Genomic DNA, 20,690 nt, shown 5'->3' on the forward strand with positions numbered 1-20,690 from the left:
TAAACAAATTAGAATGCTGGAGATTGCTGGTAAATAATCCAAAATAAAATAGTTTTTAAAACTCAGAAACTCTTTCTAGCACAACTTCTTGCCGTGGGGCTTTTGTGGGGCGTTACCAATCCTTTCCTTCGCCTTGGCAGCCAGGGAATCGAGTCGGTCAGAGATACGGGCTCCAAGTGGAGCAACTTTGTCCAGGAAGCACGCACAATCGGCTCCCGGTGGCGCTATTGGATACCCTTTGGACTCAACCAGTGCGGGAGTGCTCTGTACGTATGGACGCTCCAGAGGGCCAGTATTACAGTGGCGGTACCAGTGGCCAATTCCCTGAGCTTCGCATTTACGGCAATAACCGGATATGCGCTGGGGGAAAAGCAGCCAGGAAGGAGTAAGCTAAATGTTTATGTATAACTTGTTGCACATTGTATACTATATGCTCCTACAGAGGTCATCCTGGGCACCCTGCTTGTCTGTTGTGGAAGTATCCTGATGATTTACGATAAGATTCTGCAGGAACAGGCTCAGCACCATCAAAATATAACATTCCAGTGAGGTTACCCTAAACCCAAGGCCAATTGTCTTTATTGCATTCGATAAAAGCATCATAAAATTAAAGGTTACAGCACGGATCACCTTAGAGAGCCTTATGCACCGCCTCAACAAGCACTTCCATGCTCGTAATCGGAGTCTGGGGCGTGATTCCGTGTCCCAGATTGGCGATGTAACGCGACTTGCCGAACTTGTGCACCATTTCGGTGGTCAGGTTACGCAGTTCGTCAGGGTCGCGGTACATGTCCTGAGGGTCCAGGTTGCCCTGCAACGTAATGTTAGGTCCGACCAAAGTGCGTGCCTCCAGAGGATCCACAGTCCAATCCAAGCCAATGACATCGTAGCCCAGTTCGCTCTGCTCCTTCAGTGAGTGCCCAGCACCCTTAGCGAACAGCGTCTGCAAAGAAATTCCATTTATTAAGCACGATAAGATGTTTTAGTCCGATTTACCATGGGGACCACGGGGATGGCCTTCTTTGTAAGACGGTCTACCAGCTCGTCACGAATTCTCTTCAGGTAGGGCACTCCCCACTGTAGGAACTGCTCCTTAGAAAGATGCTCGGCGGAAGATTCAAATACCTGCAGCATTTGAGCGCCAGCTTTCACCTGCATTTCCAGGTAGTCTACAATAGCGTCGGTCAGCAGGTTGAGGAAAAGTTTAGAGTCTTCAGGATGTTCGTTGAGCCAAGCTTTAGCTTTTGACATGGTCTTGCTGCCGCCACCCTCGATCATATATCCCATCAGTGTCCATGGCGCTCCTGTAAAACCGATTAGCGGCACTCGACCTTCCAGCTTGTGGCGCATCATGGTGATTGCGTCGCCCACGTAGCTGAGGCGGGACAAGGCGCCGTCCGGCGTAAGGCGCTTCAGGTCCTCCGGCACCACAATGGGCTGCGGCAGTACGGGACCCACGCCCGCATGCATCTCCACGGTGAGGCCAAGTGCTTGCGGAATGACAAGGATGTCCGAAAAGATGATGGAGGCGTCTAGGTCAAAGCGGCGCAATGGCTGCATGGTCACTTCGCACGCCAGTTCCGGGGTGCGGCAGACGGTAAAGAAGTCGTGCAGCTTTCGCAGCTCCTGGAACTCCGGAAGGTAGCGGCCCGCCTGACGCATCACCCACACGGGCACTCGGTCCACCACTTCGCCACGTGCGGCCCGCAGCAAGTTGTCATTCTTGAGTACGGGAAAGGGCTGAAACTCAAATCCAATTCGGTCAGTTTTCACGTTTTTCAGCAGGAAAATACAGAAACACAACAATCGAAGTCCAACCGACATGATGTAACTGCGGGGGCCTTCCGATCAGCTGGGAAACTCACCTTTGCGTCTTTCATAGTGACTATTGGCTGTCAAAAAGGTTGTAGAAAGCTACTGCAGTTATTTCCACTGATGAATCCCGTAAATTTGATGAAATCCGTGACGGAATTCTGCAATCCTGCATGAGTGTGCGTTCTGCCGACCTTTGTTTACGTTTTCCCCTGGTGGTGGGAGAAATCCGATAGTCGCCGGAAGATCGATAATTAGAAAATCTTGACAGCTTTTCGTTGGCGCTTCAATTATTCAGAAATCATTGTTCAGTCCAAAAAAAAGGCTGTACCTCAAGTGTACGTATTCGTTTGACTAATAAAAAATGAATTCGTTGTGTTTGAATGGGTTTACTTGTCGAGTTTTCGTGAAGATAATAAAGATTTTGATAAACGCCGCGATCCATAAAACCTTTAATTTTAACCAGTTAAAAGGATTTCTGGTTTTGACGGACTTTATAATTGCCTATTAGTTCAATAAAACGTGAAATAATTAAAGACCAAAAAGAACTGAAAACCTATTTGAAAAATAATCGATTCATTAGCGGCTACCCCAAAAGCACCTAAAAATTACCAAACGCCTGATTTTATTTTTGTAAACAATTTATGTAGCCGGTGAGCATGGAACGTTTGGCCAGAGTTTTCTCCCAGCAGGATGAACTGATAACTCTGGATACGGGTTACAAGGATGAGTTCGAAACCTTTAAGGCACTGGCCTCACTGCCGGCGGATAAGCTGCAGAGATTGCAGCAGCTGGCGCTCAAATTGCAGCAGGATTTAGAGCAACCGCACGACAGAAAAAGGTGCACAGAAAGATCGCGAAATCTGCGCGAGGAAGGCAACCTTGTGTTCAGAGGTTCTGCGACTGGATCCTCCCAGGACGCCGTCCTGAATGCCTGCAGGCTTTATACGGCAGCAGTTTTCGAGGCCGAGGATGCTGTGGATGAGCTGTCGCTGGCGTTTGCGAACCGAGGAATGGCTTTGCAGGAGTACGGGTACTACAGAGAAGCCTACGACGACTGCGCCAATGCGCTGGAGTGTGGATATCCGGAAAGGCTGCGGCACAAGGTGATCATGCGGCAGGCCTACTGCGCCTGGAAGCTGAAAAATATGGCTGCCCTGGAGGAGCACTTGGATTGTCTAGAGCAGCTGCAGCTTAACGAGAGCTTCCAGCAGCAGCTGGACAACCTGAAGCAGAAACTGAATCTACTAAAAAACCAACCCAACGAACAGGAAACTCAAGAGAAAGTGGAGGATAAGGCTTTAGCGGAAATGTAGGTTTTCAAATTGATACTGACCATTTTTTGGTTTGTTACCTTTACTATTCAGCCTTACAGATCCTGGTCAGCGTGGACGATATATGGTGGCTAAGGAAACCATTAGCAAGGGCAAAGTAATCTTTTCCGAGCGAGCCTCCTGTTTTGTTCCACTTGAGCAACTGCTTATTTGCCAGCAATGCGCCGCCAGTTTGATGAGCGCTCCCATACCCTGTCCCAAGTGCCATCAACGGGTCGTCTACTGCTCTCGGAAATGTCGGGAGGCACACTCGGCTATCCACAAGTTCGAGTGCGCCGCCTACAGAAAGGATCTGCTCAGACTGTTGGGCGTTTCGCATTTGGCCTTGCGATTGGTTTTGGCTTACATTCCCTACATAATGCCTCATTTGGAGGAGAGGACCACTGCAAAGGATATTTGGGATGAAATTATGAATCTAGCCCGGAAACCGGAAGCGAGTGAAAACGCTCCAGAGTACTTAAGAAGTCTTCGCATGGTCAGTCTATTGGGTCAGGCTTCCAAGGCGGAGTTAACTTACCACATCCTCTGTGCCAACTTCCTTCAACTTTATCTGAAAGGACACACCGATTTCTTCGATCAGTTCGACTCATTGTCAGCCAGCACTGAAGATTGGCAACTGATTATATCATCACTGATTCTTCGATTCGCTGGTCAGTTGCTGGCGAATGGGCATGTGGGCTATGCGTTACTACCTGTTGGCATGGAGCCAAAAGAGTTTGTCGGGCTGCAGCCGGATTTGTGGCAAAAGCCTCGACACCTGAAACGCGGGCAGCTGCACATTCTATCCCACTCGGAGCTTATTACAGCTATCAATCTGCCTTACTTAAGCTTGTGCAACCACTCCTGCGAACCCTCGATTCGCACCAAGTTTGATGGCTGTTCCGTGGTGAACTACGCTGCAAAGGACATTTTAGATGGCGAGGAGATCTTCAATTGCTATACAAGGAATTACATGAACAGCTTAAAGCTTCAGCGATGTGAACCCCTGAAGGACGTCTACAAATTTGAGTGCGCTTGCGCTAAGTGCACAAAAACTGATCCCGACCAAAACTATGTAGGTTTTTAATCCAAGCAAAGTCATTTGTAAATGTGTTTCTTACCTTTCAGCTTTCTTTCCATCGTTATCGCTGCGAAAAACCCAACTGCCGACAAGAATTCGTCCCAGACGCCAGAGTCCAAAGGAATAATCTCATCTGGTGGCTGGCATCCAATGCAGAGAACCCGATTATTTGCACAGTGTGCCAGGAGCGTCAAGATTTCGCTTGGTACAATGAGTTCCTAGAACTCATCTGGAGCTGCGCCGATTCGTCGAAACGGCAGGATCTTTTTAAGGCATTCAATGATCTAGACAAATGGCTTGTGGATTACCACAGTCTAAAAAGAATTATGGCCGATGAACTGGTAACAGCCTGTTTTGTGGAGATAGATGGTACGCTATAGCTTGCTTTAGTAATTTCGTAATTTATAAACTACTACTCAATTAGAGGGGACTTCCCTGGATGAGTCGGATTATGAAAATCTTGCGGGAATTATCCGAAAACAGCTGGAAGGAACTGCTACGCAGTGTGGCGATACCTCAATGGAATACATTGCCCGCATGACCTATTTGTGGGATATCATAGCCCAAAAGAAATGCCGCACCAACGAAAAGGAACTTCTGCAGATGAAAGGTAAGGTGGAATATCTGGCTAGCGAGCATCGCGAGGTGTTCTTGAACTATTACAACGATTTTATTGAGCAACAATGTAAATAACGATATACATACACGCATTAAATTCACTAGTTTCGAGCTACAAGCAGTATGCACTGGCACTTTTTTTACCTACAACTAATCTGAGTTTCCCAACGGGCATTCGTTTGCACTTTCTCTAGATGAAGTGGGAGGCATACTCGTGGGGCATTACACCCCGTCGTGGGTAGAAGGTGTGGGTGGTGGAGAACTTGAGCAGGTTGGTTATGTCGCTGGTGTAGATGTCGGCAAAGCGGAAGAGGCGTCTTGAGAAGTACGTAGGGTTATGGTAGGTGCGGAAAACGCTGCCAAACTGCTCGTTAAACACGTTCTTCGTGTTGTTGCTGTTAAAGGTTGGAGAGTAAATGAGGTATTATCGTTCGCTACTATACAAATGTATATTTTCGTACCGCAACTGATCACGCTCTTCCATCCACTCCTTCAGGCAAATCTGAGCTGCCTCGCTATCATCGTCCTGGGTCTCCTCGATAAGCTGCGTTAGCATTTGCAGCCAGTTGGCGCTCATCTTAAAGTCCTTACGATTGAGGGTTTTAATTTCGTGCTGCAATAGGGAAACACCCTTAGAGGCTTTTGGTTTTAATGGTTTTCTATAAAACACCCACAGCAAGTTCACTGATGATAGCTCCTGTCCTCCAGCTATGCTTAAGAGTAACATCTGCTAGATCGCTGTACGGATGATCTCCGAAATAGAGGACAGAGTGACCACGCCAGCCCTTGAGCTCTTGAAGCTGTCTCACCGAACCCTGGAAAGAACGTCAGACTACAGTCTTGGTTACTCAAATTGGAATGGGAAGCCTTACCTCGTAGTAGATTTTTCCCTTCTCCAGCTTGAATACCCGATCCCACAGGTGCGACTGAGTTCGCTCGTCGAACAGCCGTATAGGTCGAGATTCGTCTGTAAAGAACTTTGGTTTGCGAGCCTGCACGATGACCACATCAAAGAAATCACGCCAGTTGGAGCCCACCAGAAAGGACATGCCACAGTTTCTACAGATGCAGACATTATGATTAGAGTAATTGTTATATTGATAAAATTAAAGATTTTTAATTTCCTTACACAAACGAGTACGGGCTATTCGTGACTAGAAAGAGATTCTTGCCCGCCTGCTGCAGCTTCTCGAAATACTTGACCAGTTTCGGGTTTCGTTCTATGTACTTCTCGGTGTTCCGCATAACCTTGCCGTGCATTATGGGATGGCAGGAACCCATGGCGGTCCTGGTGTCATGGAAAACAATCTCCGGATTATAGTCGATGCGATTGCGTTCAAAATATTCGATTACATTGCACAGCAGGCACATTTCAGGTACAGAAAAAAGGTCTGCCAATTGAACCATTTTGGAGTTGGTGTTATGCTGTGCGGAAGGAGATTGTAAATCACTGATTAGTAAACACAAAACCCAATCGCAAGCCAGATGATAAGATATAGAAACGAACCCGGTAGCTATTGTTGGGCCCCTCCACGTAGGCAATGGGCAGCAGGCGGTTGTGGTAGAGCTTCAGCACCTCATCCGCCTCCACTTTAGTTCGACCCCTGTATACCGAGCCCAATTGCAGCTGCAGGAAGCTGTCCAGTTTCACCAGCAGCCCCTTCTCCACGTCATAGTGCAGACCGCGCACCGCAAAGTTCGGCTCGTATTCCAGCTGGAGAATGTCCTCCGGGTAGCGGAACCTCTTCACAAGCATCTCGCGGGCCAAATTGTAAAGTAGGTCCTCCAAGATAGGCTTATAGCAGGCCAGGGTGTAGTCGTAGTCGAATCCGTACACCTGCACCTCGCTGAGGTCGAGCTCGTTGCAGGCGAACACCGCATCTGGATGCACATCAGCGGGCAGCTTCTTGGCTGAAAATGTCAAGTGGTGCGAATCGGGGGTGTTACTAATGGGACCAATTTGTAGCTGGGTATTTATAGATCGTGCACATACTACGCATATATGCATATGCCTGCGACTGGTTGAGGCTTACATTGGAACTTCTTTTTGGTGGCTTCGTGAAGCTTTTGGAAATCACTCACTGTTTTTGGGTGCGAGATCTGAGCGGGCGCAGCTGGAGCGGAGGCTCCACCGTCCGACGCGAAAGCGCGCGCCTCGGATCTATAGTTCGGTTTGCACGGCGAGGCGGACAGGCTGGAGATGGAGTCCCAGCTCCGAAGGACACCCCCAGCTCGCAGGAGCACATTCTGCCGAAGGAGCGCGCTGACGATGGGACTGCCTGCCGCGCACATTTAACTGGTTACTAAATTGCCAATTAAGCCCGTTTGTTATGTACACTAAGTGGGGAGGAGTGGGTTGCTTGCGGATGGGGTGGGGTGTGACCGCACAGAGGGCCCCCCGAAAATACCGACTTGCGGTTTGACTTACTGTGGTCATAAGCGTATACAAATTCATTAACTTAGCATATTCAAAACTTCTGACTGTAATTAATCTAATTACCACCTAGATACTTATAATTGCAGACATGGATTACCGCAAACATTCAAAAGAAAGGGTTAAAACTAATAGGAGCTAGAATAGGAAACAAATATGTTATACTGCTTTATTTTAAAGGTGAGTATATGAATTAACGTTATTGCTTATTGTATATATTCAGTTACAAGTTTAAATTTTAACGGAAACATATCGTACATTTATTCGTTACTAATCGGCAAGATTGCAGGTTTTGGTAGTTTGCTTTTTCTGGTATAATTCATTGTAGGCGCTAGGGATTCCTATATTTCAATCACGAAATCGGGATTTGTTACCATTCGTTGTGAATGCCAAGTAGTCGTGACTGAACTATCGGTTTCTGAACACGCTTCCATGCGAATGCATAATATTCATTTTCGGCAATAATTAAAAATCCACGAGTGCAAACAAATCTGAAGTTATTTTCCCAGCAAACAAATACAAACGAACCCAAGGCACAACTAGAAACCCCAAAAGAACCGGAAGGAAGTTGAAAAGGAGGGCGACGAAGAGCCACCACATATTCTGCCCCCTTGCCCGTGTGTGCGTGCGTGTGTGTGGTAGTAGTAGTATTTTTTCATTTCTGTTTTCGCTGTACGTGCGGATTGATTCATATTGTTTCATTACGTGAGCTATTGCAATATTGTACATATTCAGCCGAGGACAAAGCCAATCGGATTTATACCAGACCATGAACCCAAGCTTATTGTTTATTTGATTTATGCCTAAATAGATGCCGCCTGCGATGTAGAGCTGCTGATGGCCCCTTTTATACGGGGGCCGCGGCCAACGAATCTACAGACCCAAAAACGAACAAAAAAAAAGAAGGAAAGCAGAGACAAAAACAAATTACGCCGTAGCTGAAAAGAAAAGCGCCAAGAAGCAGAAGAAGCAACAGCGAATACGTCAAATATCTCTAATCTCCAATACAAGTGCAAACTAAACGTGTGTGCTCAACAAAAAATTCTAGTGCCCCCCAACAAAAGCAACAGCAACAAGAAACATCCGCTGAGGAATTGACAACTGATACGTAGAATTATGAACGTAGAGAGCCAACTGAAGACACCGCTAACGCACATACGAAATCTGGTCAAGCACGTGAGCAAGCGAAATTTTAATGAGAGCAGCGAGCAAATAAAGCAGGTGGGTGCCCAATTTATTCTACTAAGTTTCCATGAACCATTTCCAATCCATTTTGTCAACAATAACAACAACAAGGTGGTGGGGGTTAGAGTTGCCAAACCGAAAACATATCGCACCTGGCCAGAGTTGCCAATTGTACGCACTCACGAGTTGGCTATTGTCGAGAGCACTATTGCCATTTCACTCGCTCGTGCATTTTTGCCGACGCCATTACAGTTTTTGGTAAAGGCAGCTGAAAAAATTTCTCTGCACGGCGTTGCGCGTTTTGTGAGCGTTTTGTTTAAGCTAAAAGTCTTCTAGAATGTGTAAAACCAGGCTAATTGTGTGCGCTTAGCCACGCACATATTTCGTGAGTGGTCGGCAGTGTGAAATTCGCAGCGGAGTAGTGCGAAATCGAGTTGCAAAAATCGAATTAGGAAGCCCAAGCCAAGCGAAGGGCTTTTCGGCCCCGAAACTTCTTTTTTTCATTGTCAATCGAGAGACCACGTTGAATAGTAAGTTAGTGGGGCAAATCGCGTAGGAATATTAATTGCGGCCGCTTTCTTTTCGCTAGAGTTGCAATATGTCGCACTTTTTCCTGTGACCCCCTTCCTTTCTCGCACCGTCATGCTCTCTCCTCTCCTCATCCATGTAACGTTTCGCCAGTGCGTGCGAGCGAGAGGGCGCGAGGGTAATTTGTTGTGGAGCAGCTGCGACGGCGGGGCCACAGCTGTTGTCTCGCTCCCCCGCTCGGAGAGGCCTTGAGTCCGGACTCCGAACTCCGGATCACATATTTCAACAGTTTTTGGTCCGGATGAGGGACAGGGGATATCTGGCAACCTCGCAGTTTCCCAATCAAATTGGTATCAATAAATACTTGATTTAGAATACCCAACAATCCTCTAAAAAGATATGTTTGGGATATAATATCTTACAGATCCTGTCTGACTGACAAAAAATATCCCTCTACATTTTTATTTAAAAAAGGATAATAACAAAACGAAATTGATATACTCCAGTATTCTTAAATACTCAACAATCTATGCTTTTATTTCAAACAGTCTAATAAGTTGCCAGTTATTATTTTTTTTTTTTTTACTGTTGGAACACTACGTTTGTTAGAGTACTAGAATAACACAGAAGTACACGGAATTTATAGTAAGAAGGGTCTAGTAAAAAGAGTCTAGCAGACAATTAGTCTAAATACATTCCACAACCTACCAATTAATGGTTAGAAAATGAATTAACATAGCTTAACGATAGCCCAATTAGTGATACAGTTTTCGAGTGGGCTATAGCAATGAAGATATTCTCAGGAACCTGTAAACCCACCTACAGTGGAATTCCCAGAGATAAAATTCATTTGTTAAAACTTAGATTCCGCGTTTAAATATCAAATAATCTAAAGAGTGATTTTAATTTTTCAGCGGAAAAGCAATAATGACTAAATGATTTTATTTTTGAAAACAGTTGCCTTGAATTAAAAATAATCCCTCCAAAATGTTAGTTTAGATCTCGCCTTGTATCCGAAAACACATTTCCAGCTGAACAGAAAAAATTGAGACACTCACAGAACATAATAGAACCTGTCAAAATTTCCAAGTTTGCGATGAAAATCATATAAAAAATCCCGGTCACCGCAGAATCTGAGGAATCGTTTGAAACATTCACTGTCCATTATACAGTGATATGTGTCCCAGATTGCGGGCAGTCGCTGTCAAGGCACTTCTACTGGTTTCAAAACCCTGTGCAATGCATCTCTCCGATACTAAACCAACCGATACTGATAGCTTCTCCGACTTCTTGCAGTTCGTTAAAGAGCACGGCCTGGAAGCGGATCGCAGCAGCCTGCGCCACCTGTTCTCCGTGATCAACTTCAGCGATCCCGCGCCATCAGTTACCGCCCAGCTGCAGGCGAAACTCTTGGGCGCCCAATTGCAGCGGCAGCTGCAGAGTTCATCGTTTGTTTCCAACATCTGCTACGCTTTTGACCAGTACTTCGCCAGCAACCAGAAGGTGAGTTGTGTGTAATGCCCAATAAGATTTTATTACTTATTAATACTCATTCTTGAGCAGTCCATAAAGGCTGCTGCGGTAGCGGATCTCGTTGGCCAAGTCGCCCGACTGACCGGCATCAACAAGGTTTGTGAGTGCGTCTTTGCCTTGGCCGTGACCCACTCCTCGTACACAGAACTCAGGCATTCGGCCAGGAACAACTTAAAAGGTAGCCTCAGCGAACTGATAGACTCTTATTTGGGTAAAAACAATAGCAGCCCGGCTAGCAGCGGTCTTCAGGAGATCTCCTTCGATCTACTGCAGTATTTATTGTGCTGCCTTAGCGAGTACGTAAAACCGCAGCTGGAAGCACAATTTTTAATCAAGCTTCGGGAGGAGTTTCCGCGCCAGGCGGTACCGCTGGTTTTAGCGCCGTTTCTGTACGGCTCGACGACGGCGACGATTGCGGGAGCAGGTGCCAGCGAAACGGATGCGGAGGCCGAAGCGACGACTAGCAGCAACAGCTCCAGTTCCGAGGCAGATGCTCTGAACGAGGTGGGAATCGAGGATATTTATGACCATTTAAGCGAAATAATATTTACCAACCAGGTTCGTAAGAAACTTATAGAAAAAGACAATTCGCTAAGTTAATCTTATGTTACAGGGCAAAAATAATATTATGGACACATCTTGGATTAATCTAATCCTTGAAATCGGTTATGAATTTACATCGAGCGTTGAAGAGTGCAAGAATCATTTGTGTTCCCGTGAACGAGAACGCGCTGAGCTCCAGTCCAAAGATGTCGCCAAGATCGTGGGTCTTATGTGCCGCCGGCACTCGTCCCTGCTCGATTGTAATGTGAATCTACCGACACCGGCCAACTTTTGGCCTGGTCAGGGGCAGGGCGCTGGCAGCAACAGCAGTGGGTCTTCGCAGACACAAATCACTCCGCAGCAACAGACCCCGGGCAGCAGTAACAACAACGATGGCAGCGATGGTAATTCGTCCAGTGATAAGAAGGACAAGAAGGAGACGACGGATGCCACGCAAACTTGGAAGCCAGATGTCTTTGTGCAGGCGCTCAAGGAGGTGGTGCCTCAGCTCAACTGGAAGGATGTGTGCATGGGTAATATCTAGTTAATTGCTTCGCCATCGTCAATCTAACAGAATATCATTCTTTATTTTTAGAACTTGATCATCCCGAATTCGTGTTGAAGGATCGTATTGGTTTGGAGCTATTGCTCACCATCCTTCGGCTGGCCACTGGCTCTAACATATTTCCACATCCAGAATGCATTTACCGTCACTGGGCAAACACGGAAGGTCAGCTGTCGCTTATCGCGACAATGCTGAAGAACCCCGATCTCTTCTCCTTCGCCGACTTTGTTTTTAGCCAACCAGCGTTGGATGTGCTTAAAACGGCTCCGGATGCGGACAATAAGGAGATCTCGGCCTGGAAGTCGCTTCACCTGGTGGAGGTGTTGCTCTCCATTGCGGACAAGGGATACTATACGCAGGTCCATGAGCTATTCAAGTTCCCAGCGCAGAACTGTCCCGATGTGCTATTTTTGGCCTTATTGAACACAAGTCCGCCTATGACGCCACTACGTCAGGATCTGTTTAACCAACTGATACCAACGTTCCTTGGCAACCACCCCAACTCGAACGTGATCTTGGCTAGCGCCTGGAGCTCAAACAACTTCCAACTTCGGTCCAATATCATGAATGCTATGTCAGAGTGGTATCTGCGAGGCAATGAGTTCGATCAAGTAAAACTGTCGCGAATTCTGGATCTTGCACAGGATTTAAAAGCGCTTTCGGCGCTGCTCAACGCCCGCTCGTTTTTATTCATCATCGACCTGGCTTGCCTTGCCTCTCGACGCGAGTACCTGAAGCTGGAAAAGTGGCTTACTGATAAAATTCGCGAGCATGGGGAGCCTTTTATGCAGGCTATAATCAAGGTTCTGCACCGCCGCTGCCCACAGGTTATCAACGCCAAAGTGCCAGAGGACCAGCTGCCTCCGAAGCAGGCGCAGCTCTTGCCCGAGACAGTTACCACCATGATCAACTGTCTGCAAACATGCATCAATAACTGCATGCAGCCGGAGATGGTCGAAGTCATCATGCAAATGACCGCAAACGTGGCCATTATGGCTAACAAGGCGCGTGCTCAACAGCAGCAGCCAGGATTAGTTCCGCCGCCTCCACCAACAATTCTGCGCGGCCATCGTGGTATGGATCTGCCAGGGGGCATTGTCCCTCCGCCACCGCAGCAACCGTTCTCCGGAAACCTCAACGCGCAGATGTTCGGACCTGGAATGGATCCGTTGACAAATATGTCCAACAACATAGCCGGCCTCAACCTGAGCGGCCCGAACGGAGCATTTAATTTTGGCAACATGCTGAGTAAGTGGCATTCATTTGAAAAAAAATGCTTAATCTATTACAGATGTTTCTTAATCTTACGTTCTTCGTGCAATTTCAGCCTCTCCATCGCGTCTGATGACTCCGGGAGCCAATCCCTATCCGCTGAACCTCATGCAGATGCCGCAGGCTCCACCACCACCCAATGTAGGCAACCTCGGCCGCATGCTGCCAGGGGGTCCACAACAGCAGACTCCAACGCCGGCTCCAACAGCCCCTAATCCAAACAACCCTGTGATGGCCGATCTCCAGATACCTGTGTCGAAGGAAGTTGAAGACGAGGTCAACTCATACTTTCAGCGCATCTACAACCACCAGCCGAATCCAACGCTGTCCATCGATGAAGTGCTGGACATTTTGCAACGATTTAAAGAGTCAAGTAACCGGCGCGAGCAGGAAGTCTTTTTGTGCATGCTGCGCAATCTTTTCGAGGAATACCGCTTTTTCTGTCAATATCCAGAGAAAGAGCTGCAGATTACTGCGCAGCTATTTGGTGGCATTATTGACCGCAACCTGGTGCCCACTTTTGTTGCCCTGGGTCTTTCTCTGCGCTGTGTCTTGGACGCTCTCCGTAAGCCCGATGGATCCAAGCTTTACTATTTCGGTGTGACGGCACTAGACAGGTTCAGAACTCGATTGCATACCTACAACAAATACTGCGAGCATATCCGCTCTATTCCTCACTTCTCTGACTTTCCGCCGCACCTTATTCAGTATGTGGAATACGGAATGCACGGCCAGGAGCCGCCGCCGCAGAAGTTGATTGGACTCAGCAATACGATTCCTTCTGCGATATCCAGCGGACCAGTAACGGAACCAATTTACAGGAACAGCTCCATGTTAGGTAATTATGAGTAATTTTCTTAAGCTGGTATTCGTAGTACTATACAAAACTAGCTCTTAATCGATATGGACACTATTGAAAGCTAGAAATAATCCTCAGATAGTAACGTTGACTTCCACTCTTGCTTTTGTAGGCAATATGCCCGCTGCCACCCCGGGATCGGGGCCGAAATCAAGCTCTGCTATATCACATGCCACGAGGATGAAGTCAATCGCCAATGCCACCAATATCGACACACTTTTGGTGGCCAACCAGGAAGAGAAAGTGACTGTGCCACCAGAACCTGTACAGGACAAAACTGCCTTTATTTTCAATAACCTGAGCCAGCTGAACATACCGCAGAAGTGCGATGAGATAAAGGAGATTATGACCAAGGAGTATTGGCCGTGGCTAGCGCAATATTTGGTCCTCAAACGTGCATCAATGGAATTCAATTTCCACACACTCTATTACAACTTTTTGGATGCCCTCAAAAACGGCGAGATCAACCGATTTGTAACCAAAGAGACCCTACGCAACATCAAGGTACTCTTGCGCTCCGATAAGGGAGTTATTAATTTCTCCGATCGTAGTCTGCTGAAGAACCTAGGACACTGGTTGGGCATGATGACTTTAGGTCGCAATCGTCCCATCCTGCAGTTGGACCTAGATCTTAAATCCCTTTTGGCGGAAGCTTACCATAAGGGCCAGCAGGAACTGCTTTTTGTGGTTCCTTTCGTAGCCAAGATCCTTGAGTCATCCGCCAAGTCTCGTATTTTCCGATCGCCCAATCCATGGACAATGGGTATTATGTACGTGCTTGGTGAGCTTCACCAGGAGCCGGACCTCAAGCTGAACCTCAAGTTTGAAATCGAAGTACTATGCAAAACACTTAATCTAGAGTTGGCCAAGTTGCGACCAGTGATCTACCTCAAGGATCCCAGTCGTGCTCTTCTTATTGAACAGCAGATGTCGCAACCAAAACCGAAACAACTTGAGGCAGTGGTTCCTGCACCCACACTACCGCGTGAACAGCAATCCCCGGCACAGCCCCCGCCGCCACCGCAACAGCAGCAACAACCGCAGCAGCAGGCACCTCCCCCGCCATCCTCTGCGGACGTGGACGCTCAAAATGCGGCCGCCATGATGATGGCAGCAGGAGGAGCTAATAGTACTCCTGGATCGGTATCTTCGCCCAATCTACCCACCGATCCCAGCCAGGTGGTACTACCGCCACCAGAGCCGCGCTATTCGTACGTGGACGTAAACGTGAGCAACTTCCAGCTTATTGGTCAGCAGTTGGTACTTCCACCCAATACACCGTTCCTGCACGCCAATCCCGGAATCAAACATATTGTGGTCAACGCCGTGGAGCGCACGATAACCGACTGGTTGCAGCCTATTGTGGACCGAAGCATCCGCATTGCCTGTGCTACCACCGAGCAGATCATCCGCAAGGACTTTGCCTTAGATGCTGACGAGAACCGAATGCGCACTGCCGCTCATCAGATGGTACGAAACCTGGCCGCCGGCATGGCTATGATTACCGGTAAGGATGAGATAGCGCGTGCTATTAGCCAGAATCTGCACAAAGCCTTGCTGTCGGCTCTAAATGGGATGCCCAGCATGGCGGAGATTCAAGCTGCTGCTATGCAACTAGCAAGCGAAAATGTTGAGCTGGTTTGCGCTTTCATCCAGAAAACATCGGCTGAAAAGGCAGCGGCTGAGATTGATAGGCGCTTAAGCACCGATTTCGAGACCCGGAAAATTGCTCGTGAAGAGGGCAACCGTTTTGTGGACGCCCAGATCCTCAGCTATCAACAGGAGCGTCTTCCAGAAGCAGTGCGCATCAAGGTGGGTCCGGCTCCAGCTACACTTTATGCTGTGTACTCGGAGTTCGCTAGAAGCATACCTGGCTTCCAGCAGATGAGCGATCGGGATATTGCTCTATTTGTGCCCAAGCCGACGGATTTGTCGCAGCCAAATGTGTTTGCTAATGATGAGAGCAGCATGGTATACGCGGAACTGGCAAGCAAAATGGAGACCTTTATGAACACGGCCATCGGAGTGCCGTCACTCCAGATCCAGGCTAGCAAGATGCACATGCTTCTCAACGCGTTGATGGCTACGCGTCGACTGCGTGACCAAGAGTCTGCCTTTAACCTGCTCACCCGCGCGGTGGAGGGTTTGACAGAAGGCTTGGTTAATATGCATGAAAACATGGATCAAATGAAGCTGTATCAAAATATCCATCTTCGTATCATTGGTTTGCTGCACAATAGTTTTGGTGCTCCAAACACAGAGCGAGCGGTAACGAAATGTTTCTTCGACATTCGAGAGGAGGCGCGATATAACGTGGAGGCAGCTCGCGCGCTGATTACGTCGCACTTTGTCAATCTCAATCAGTTTGACGGAATGCTACGCGACTGCATGGACAACGGAAACAATTATGTGGCCACATCGTTCGGTATCGCACTGCTGGAGCGCCTAATCATGGACGATCGAGTGATTAACATTGTTTCGGACAACGAATTCATGGCCACTGTTGAGCTTCTAGGTAGGCTAACTCAGCATCGCCATCGGTATCCAGAATGCATTGTAAATGCTATTGATACGCTCTGGAGCGGAAACTTTAACTCAAGCAGCGACTACAGCCCGTTCAACGGCAGTGAGCGTTACTTGTCGGGAGCCTCCCACTACATCCACTCCGGCATGCATCACGTCAGGGTAAGGACGAAATATCATTTTGTTTTATAAATTTAAAAGTAAATTGCTAACGAAACGCTTTCATTAGTCTTGCGATACAGATGATCCGCCGGGCTTGCAAGAGAAGACAGAGTTTCTTCTTAAGGACTGGGTTGCACTGTATACACAACAGAACCAGCAGTCTACACGCGATGCACGCAACTTCGGAGCATTTGTTCAAAAAATGAACACATATGGAATTCTGAAGACGGACGACTTGATCACCCGCTTTTTCCGCCAAGCCACACACATTTGCACGGATGTGGTGTACAGAATGTTCGCCGAGCCAAGTTTACCAATAAACCAGGCCAAGAACAAAATATTCCAATGGATCGATGCGTTCGTCCATCTAATCGCAATGCTCGTGCGACACTCAGGTGAAGCAGGTAATCCAACTACGAAGATCAACCTTTTGAACAAGGTGTTGGGCATTGTGCTGGGAACGCTGCTTAAGGACCATGAGATGCGCGGCGTGAGTTTCCAGCAGGTTGGCTACCATCGCTTCTTCATGATGCTGTTCATGGAGCTGTGCTCGGCCGATGTGATTCTCGAGTCTCTTATGCACAGCATTGTGTCGGCCTTCGCTTACACATATCACTTGTTAAATCCCAGCGTGGCTCCGGGCTTCTGCTTTGCTTGGTTGGAGCTCATTTCGCATCGCGTCTTCCTGGGCCGCATTCTCGTCCAGATTCCCGGGCAAAAGGGCTGGCCGCTTTACGCCCAATTGTTGCAGGACCTTTTTAAATATCTTGCGCCCTTCTTACGCAACACTGAGCTTGGCAAACCAGTCCAACTTTTGTACAAGGGGACGCTGCGTGTTCTACTCGTTCTACTTCATGACTTCCCGGAGTTCTTGTGCGATTATCATTTTGGGTTCTGTGACACCATCCCACCCAACTGCGTCCAGATGCGTAACATCATCCTGTCGGCGTTTCCACGCAACATGCGCTTGCCCGATCCCTTCACGCCCAACCTAAAGGTTGACATGCTGTCGGACAGTAGCAATGCACCTAAGGTGCTTAGCAGCTACATTATGAACATCCAGCCGCCGAACTTCAAGAAGGATTTAGACTCGTACCTCAAGGCTCGGGCGCCGGTTACTTTCCTATCGGAGTTACGTGGTCACTTGCAGGTGACTAGCGAGCCAGGAACTCGTTACAATATGGCACTGATGAATGCTCTGGTCATGTATGTGGGAACCCAGGCGATTGCGTTAATCAGGTGAGTTCTAAAAGTAACGCTACTCTGCGAAATTGTTTGCTAATCGAGATGAACATTTTCAGAAACAAAAACTTTGTGCCGAACACCTCGAACATAGCACACAGCGCTCACATGGATATCTTCCAGAATCTTGCTGTTGATTTGGATACGGAGGGTCGCTATCTGTTCTTGAATGCGATTGCGAACCAGTTGCGCTATCCCAACAGCCACACACACTACTTTAGCTGCGCTGTGCTGCATCTGTTTGCCGAGGCCAACTCAGAGGCAATTCAGGAGCAGATCACTCGCGTGCTTCTGGAACGTTTGATCGTGAACCGCCCGCATCCTTGGGGACTGTTGATCACTTTTATTGAGCTGATCAAAAATCCCATCTATAAGTTCTGGGACCATGACTTTGTGCACTGTGCGCCAGAGATTACCAAGTGAGTTCGCTAATACATGGCGTTTTTGATTTTTATTATTAATCAAATTGATCCACACCGAATTCCCGCTAGGCCTATTATATGTAGTTTGTCGTAGATTTGCATTACACGCAAAAACCGAACCCGGCTTATTTCATATTTAACCCAAATTCTTACCTAACTTACATTTTACCACCCCTTCTGTTTTCAGATATTTCGGTGAATGTTTGATTGTAGTTAAGCGGTTTGAGAATTCAATTGGCATTCAGTGTGCATCGTAGCAAGAAATCAAGTTCAGGTCTTAAAGCGAATCAACCAGCCCCATTCCACTCATTTTGCATGTTACCTTTCTTTGTATTCGTTTGTAAACTCCTATTTTATACAATTTAGCATTAATCTATGAAAATAGAACTTTTTAGTAAGCAAATTTATTCGTTTTACAGAGCAAAACGACTTTATATTAAACCACATCGTGTTTTTCATATTCCATAGGCTTTTTGAATCGGTGGCACGGTCCTGTCTGGCCAAGTCGAACGTCACCCAGCAGTTGAACATGCCCGTCGTCGATGGCGAGGCCCAGGAGGTAGCCAACATCAACTGAGAAAACGCCACCGTCCGACGCTTCTGCCTGGAGGTCTGCGCAAAACCCAGACGCAGGCAGTAGCTGCCTGGGCAGCACACACCACAACACCACACCACACAGTACAGCATTCATTGAATTCTACTAACCATTACTGTGTTTAGTTCTTAGCAAATCGTTTTAAGGAGACAGTGAAATCAGAAACAGCACACACAAACATTTACAAAACAACCGCAACAATAAGAATAGGGAAACAGCAGGCCAGGCCAACCGCTGCGCTGGAAACCGAAATTCGACATGTATTTAAACGAACGGAAGCGATATTTTAAATGCCTCCCCCTTCGCCGGGGAATGTTACAAATTTTTAATTGAGTTGTATTATAAATGGTAGATGAAGGCGTTAAAGTGTTGATGACAGATACTGTGTAAAGAAATCAATCAAACAGATTAAAACAGAAAAGCGAAAAACAAAAGAAAAAAAATGAAAATTGAAAAATGAAAAAATATTTTCTACAAAAAAAATTGCAAAATGTACAATGAAAATGCGAAAAAACTAACAAATGCGAACGGTCACATATGAAATTTGTGTACACATATTGAAAAGCTATGGAACCAGGAAGCAGAGACCGAGTTAACCTACTCTCAACGCCGCTGAGAGCGATATTTATAGACGTGAATGAAAGAGCAGGAGCAGAAAGTTGAAAAGATCCTCAAGTCAATAATAATTCGAGTTGTCAAAGTAGCTTACCTCCCAGCCAACTCAATGATGTATCATTTGCAAATTCGTAACCTCTAAGAGTCCTCAGTTAGTCTACTCGTATACGTTAACTTTTTAAAATGTTTCCGCACAACAAGAGCAGCCACTGCAACATTAACCAGAACCAACCAATGTTTGATCTTCTTATACGCAATGTAAGCGATACGTTTTGTTTTAACCTACATAATTTTATGAACTGATTATTAACTGAAATGGAAATACATTGAACACCTCTAGCTTGTTAAAAGTATAATCGATCCCCCATGTAAAGATAAACGCTGTTAGAATCAGAAAGTTGTAGAGAGAGCGCGGCGCTGAGTCGATGCCATTATCTATATAGATCAGATCTTTATATATATAAAATATGTATTTCTTAATATAAATACGTAACGTAAATCGAGTTTGAATGATGCGCAGTGGGTGCAAGTGGAAGAGCAGCAAAGCGAGATCGATTCTAAATTCATTATCCTACGTTAGGCAATTTGCGAGTTATGTATGTACGTGTTATTCAGTCCCTCTCCCACTCGACACTCGGCAGCCTGCAGCAAAGCAACTCTATTAGTTTGTAGTCTATACCGCAAATGAACATTCATTGTATTAACGCAAGTCAAATCTATTTTGAATTAAACTGAATTGAAGCCTGAAGCTTAGTGAAGCAAAGTGCACATGTAGAAAGCGAGAGGTGTAGAAGAGAGTAGACGATGGAAGAAGGGCTAGCTTTTTAGCCAAAGGCCCGGCCCAACTCATTTATAGACTAATTCCGTTTGCAATGGCTAAGAAGTATGTATATGATGGATGTACAGACATTCGTTCACCGATCGACCGACACATTCATTAACGAAAGCTGCGACACAAGAAACCACAACAAATCTACATTGATTAATAATAATCCATTAAAGTCGATATAAGTAACGGTATGCATTAAGAAAACAATATATATATAAAAATTAATATGTATACAAAACAAATATTAAATGTATAAATGGCAAAATTTTAAAAATCACCGTGTTTAAGCTACTTTGTTCCCCCATGGTCGGTCCTTGTGTGTATCTGCGGCCGTGTGTGTGGGCAAACACTTAAAAAAGCTCGTTTCATTGGAGCAAAGGCCCCACATACATGCTTAGTACATATGTAGCCCATTTCCGCACCCTGGCTTACATAACCCGCCGCCCCCTCTCTGGCTGGTTGTTGGGCGCATTTGGGTTAAGTAAACACAAACGTCGATAAATGCGGAGGGAGCGGCCGCAGCTTGGCAAGCCGAAATGTGCGGCTGTATCTATCTATT

At 46.7% G+C, this 20,690-nt stretch overlaps 5 protein-coding genes across 10 annotated transcripts; 3 read left to right on the forward strand and 2 right to left on the reverse strand.

The window, feature by feature from the left end:
- The first annotated feature begins 10 nt into the window (after positions 1-10).
- Positions 11-610, forward strand: LOC122625462 (transmembrane protein 234 homolog). Its single transcript, XM_043805548.1, has 3 exons — positions 11-29; positions 80-385; positions 443-610. Exons 1-3 carry the CDS (start codon positions 14-16, stop codon positions 547-549), a joined length of 429 nt encoding a protein of 142 aa, XP_043661483.1. The 5' UTR covers positions 11-13; the 3' UTR covers positions 550-610.
- On the reverse strand, positions 547-2,035 carry LOC122625447 (uroporphyrinogen decarboxylase). 2 transcript variants are annotated; one of them, XM_043805541.1, is made up of 3 exons: positions 1,866-2,035; positions 997-1,740; positions 547-943 (listed from the first exon to the last, which is right to left on the reverse strand). In XM_043805541.1, the coding sequence occupies exons 1-3, from the start codon at positions 1,878-1,880 to the stop codon at positions 632-634; spliced, it is 1,071 nt and encodes a 356-aa protein (XP_043661476.1). In that variant the 5' UTR covers positions 1,881-2,035; the 3' UTR covers positions 547-631. The 2 variants fall into 2 exon arrangements, with proteins under 2 accessions (XP_043661476.1, XP_043661474.1); XM_043805539.1 differs by lacking the exon at positions 1,866-2,035 and having other exon boundaries at positions 997-1,824.
- Positions 2,036-2,441: 406 nt separating this feature from the next.
- Positions 2,442-4,942, forward strand: LOC122625404 (SET and MYND domain-containing protein 4). The gene is made up of 4 exons (XM_043805536.1): positions 2,442-3,124; positions 3,180-4,200; positions 4,254-4,575; positions 4,631-4,942. Exons 1-4 carry the CDS (start codon positions 2,472-2,474, stop codon positions 4,897-4,899), a joined length of 2,265 nt encoding a protein of 754 aa, XP_043661471.1. The 5' UTR covers positions 2,442-2,471; the 3' UTR covers positions 4,900-4,942.
- On the reverse strand, positions 4,858-7,396 carry LOC122625421 (5'-nucleotidase domain-containing protein 3). 2 transcript variants are annotated; one of them, XM_043805537.1, is made up of 7 exons: positions 6,858-7,396; positions 6,332-6,735; positions 5,954-6,249; positions 5,697-5,883; positions 5,499-5,639; positions 5,286-5,437; positions 4,858-5,219 (listed from the first exon to the last, which is right to left on the reverse strand). In XM_043805537.1, exons 1-7 carry the CDS (start codon positions 7,114-7,116, stop codon positions 5,015-5,017), a joined length of 1,644 nt encoding a protein of 547 aa, XP_043661472.1. In that variant the 5' UTR covers positions 7,117-7,396; the 3' UTR covers positions 4,858-5,014. The 2 variants fall into 2 exon arrangements, with proteins under 2 accessions (XP_043661472.1, XP_043661473.1); XM_043805538.1 differs by having other exon boundaries at positions 6,907-7,032.
- Positions 7,397-7,658: 262 nt separating this feature from the next.
- Positions 7,659-20,405, forward strand: LOC122625370 (CCR4-NOT transcription complex subunit 1). Of its 4 annotated transcripts, none has more exons than XM_043805527.1 (10): positions 7,659-8,479; positions 10,268-10,474; positions 10,535-11,062; positions 11,118-11,580; positions 11,643-12,860; positions 12,940-13,722; positions 13,856-16,428; positions 16,496-17,667; positions 17,730-18,089; positions 18,561-20,405. In XM_043805527.1, the coding sequence occupies exons 1-10, from the start codon at positions 8,375-8,377 to the stop codon at positions 18,667-18,669; spliced, it is 7,518 nt and encodes a 2,505-aa protein (XP_043661462.1). In that variant the 5' UTR covers positions 7,659-8,374; the 3' UTR covers positions 18,670-20,405. The 4 variants fall into 4 exon arrangements, with proteins under 4 accessions (XP_043661462.1, XP_043661470.1, XP_043661454.1 ...); XM_043805535.1 differs by lacking the exon at positions 18,561-20,405 and adding an exon at positions 18,280-18,495; XM_043805519.1 differs by lacking the exon at positions 7,659-8,479 and having other exon boundaries at positions 10,007-10,474.
- Positions 20,406-20,690: the final 285 nt, after the last annotated feature.

The sequence above is a fragment of the Drosophila teissieri genome, chromosome 2L, assembly GCF_016746235.2.
Source record: "Drosophila teissieri strain GT53w chromosome 2L, Prin_Dtei_1.1, whole genome shotgun sequence".
NCBI classification, from domain to species: domain Eukaryota; kingdom Metazoa; phylum Arthropoda; class Insecta; order Diptera; family Drosophilidae; genus Drosophila; species Drosophila teissieri.

Coding starts and splice junctions, on each gene's coding strand:
- LOC122625462 (XM_043805548.1), top strand. Junction 386..442: donor GGAAAAGCAGCCAGGAAGGA/GTAAGCTAAATG, acceptor ATGCTCCTACAG/AGGTCATCCTGGGCACCCTG.
- LOC122625447 (XM_043805539.1), bottom strand. CDS start 1,824: ATGTCGGTTGGACTTCGATTGTTGTGTTTCTGTATTTTCCTGCTGAAA. Junction 944..996: donor CCATCCCCGTGGTCCCCATG/GTAAATCGGACT, acceptor ATTTCTTTGCAG/ACGCTGTTCGCTAAGGGTGC.
- LOC122625404 (XM_043805536.1), top strand. CDS start 2,472: ATGGAACGTTTGGCCAGAGTTTTCTCCCAGCAGGATGAACTGATAACT. Junction 3,125..3,179: donor GATAAGGCTTTAGCGGAAAT/GTAGGTTTTCAA, acceptor TTTACTATTCAG/CCTTACAGATCCTGGTCAGC. Junction 4,201..4,253: donor CTGATCCCGACCAAAACTAT/GTAGGTTTTTAA, acceptor CTTACCTTTCAG/CTTTCTTTCCATCGTTATCG.
- LOC122625421 (XM_043805537.1), bottom strand. CDS start 7,116: ATGTGCGCGGCAGGCAGTCCCATCGTCAGCGCGCTCCTTCGGCAGAAT. Junction 5,884..5,953: donor AATAGCCCGTACTCGTTTGT/GTAAGGAAATTA, acceptor CTGCATCTGTAG/AAACTGTGGCATGTCCTTTC. Junction 5,438..5,498: donor CTATCATCAGTGAACTTGCT/GTGGGTGTTTTA, acceptor TCCCTATTGCAG/CACGAAATTAAAACCCTCAA.
- LOC122625370 (XM_043805519.1), top strand. CDS start 10,148: ATGTGTCCCAGATTGCGGGCAGTCGCTGTCAAGGCACTTCTACTGGTT. Junction 11,063..11,117: donor AAATAATATTTACCAACCAG/GTTCGTAAGAAA, acceptor CTTATGTTACAG/GGCAAAAATAATATTATGGA. Junction 18,090..18,560: donor TGTGCGCCAGAGATTACCAA/GTGAGTTCGCTA, acceptor CATATTCCATAG/GCTTTTTGAATCGGTGGCAC.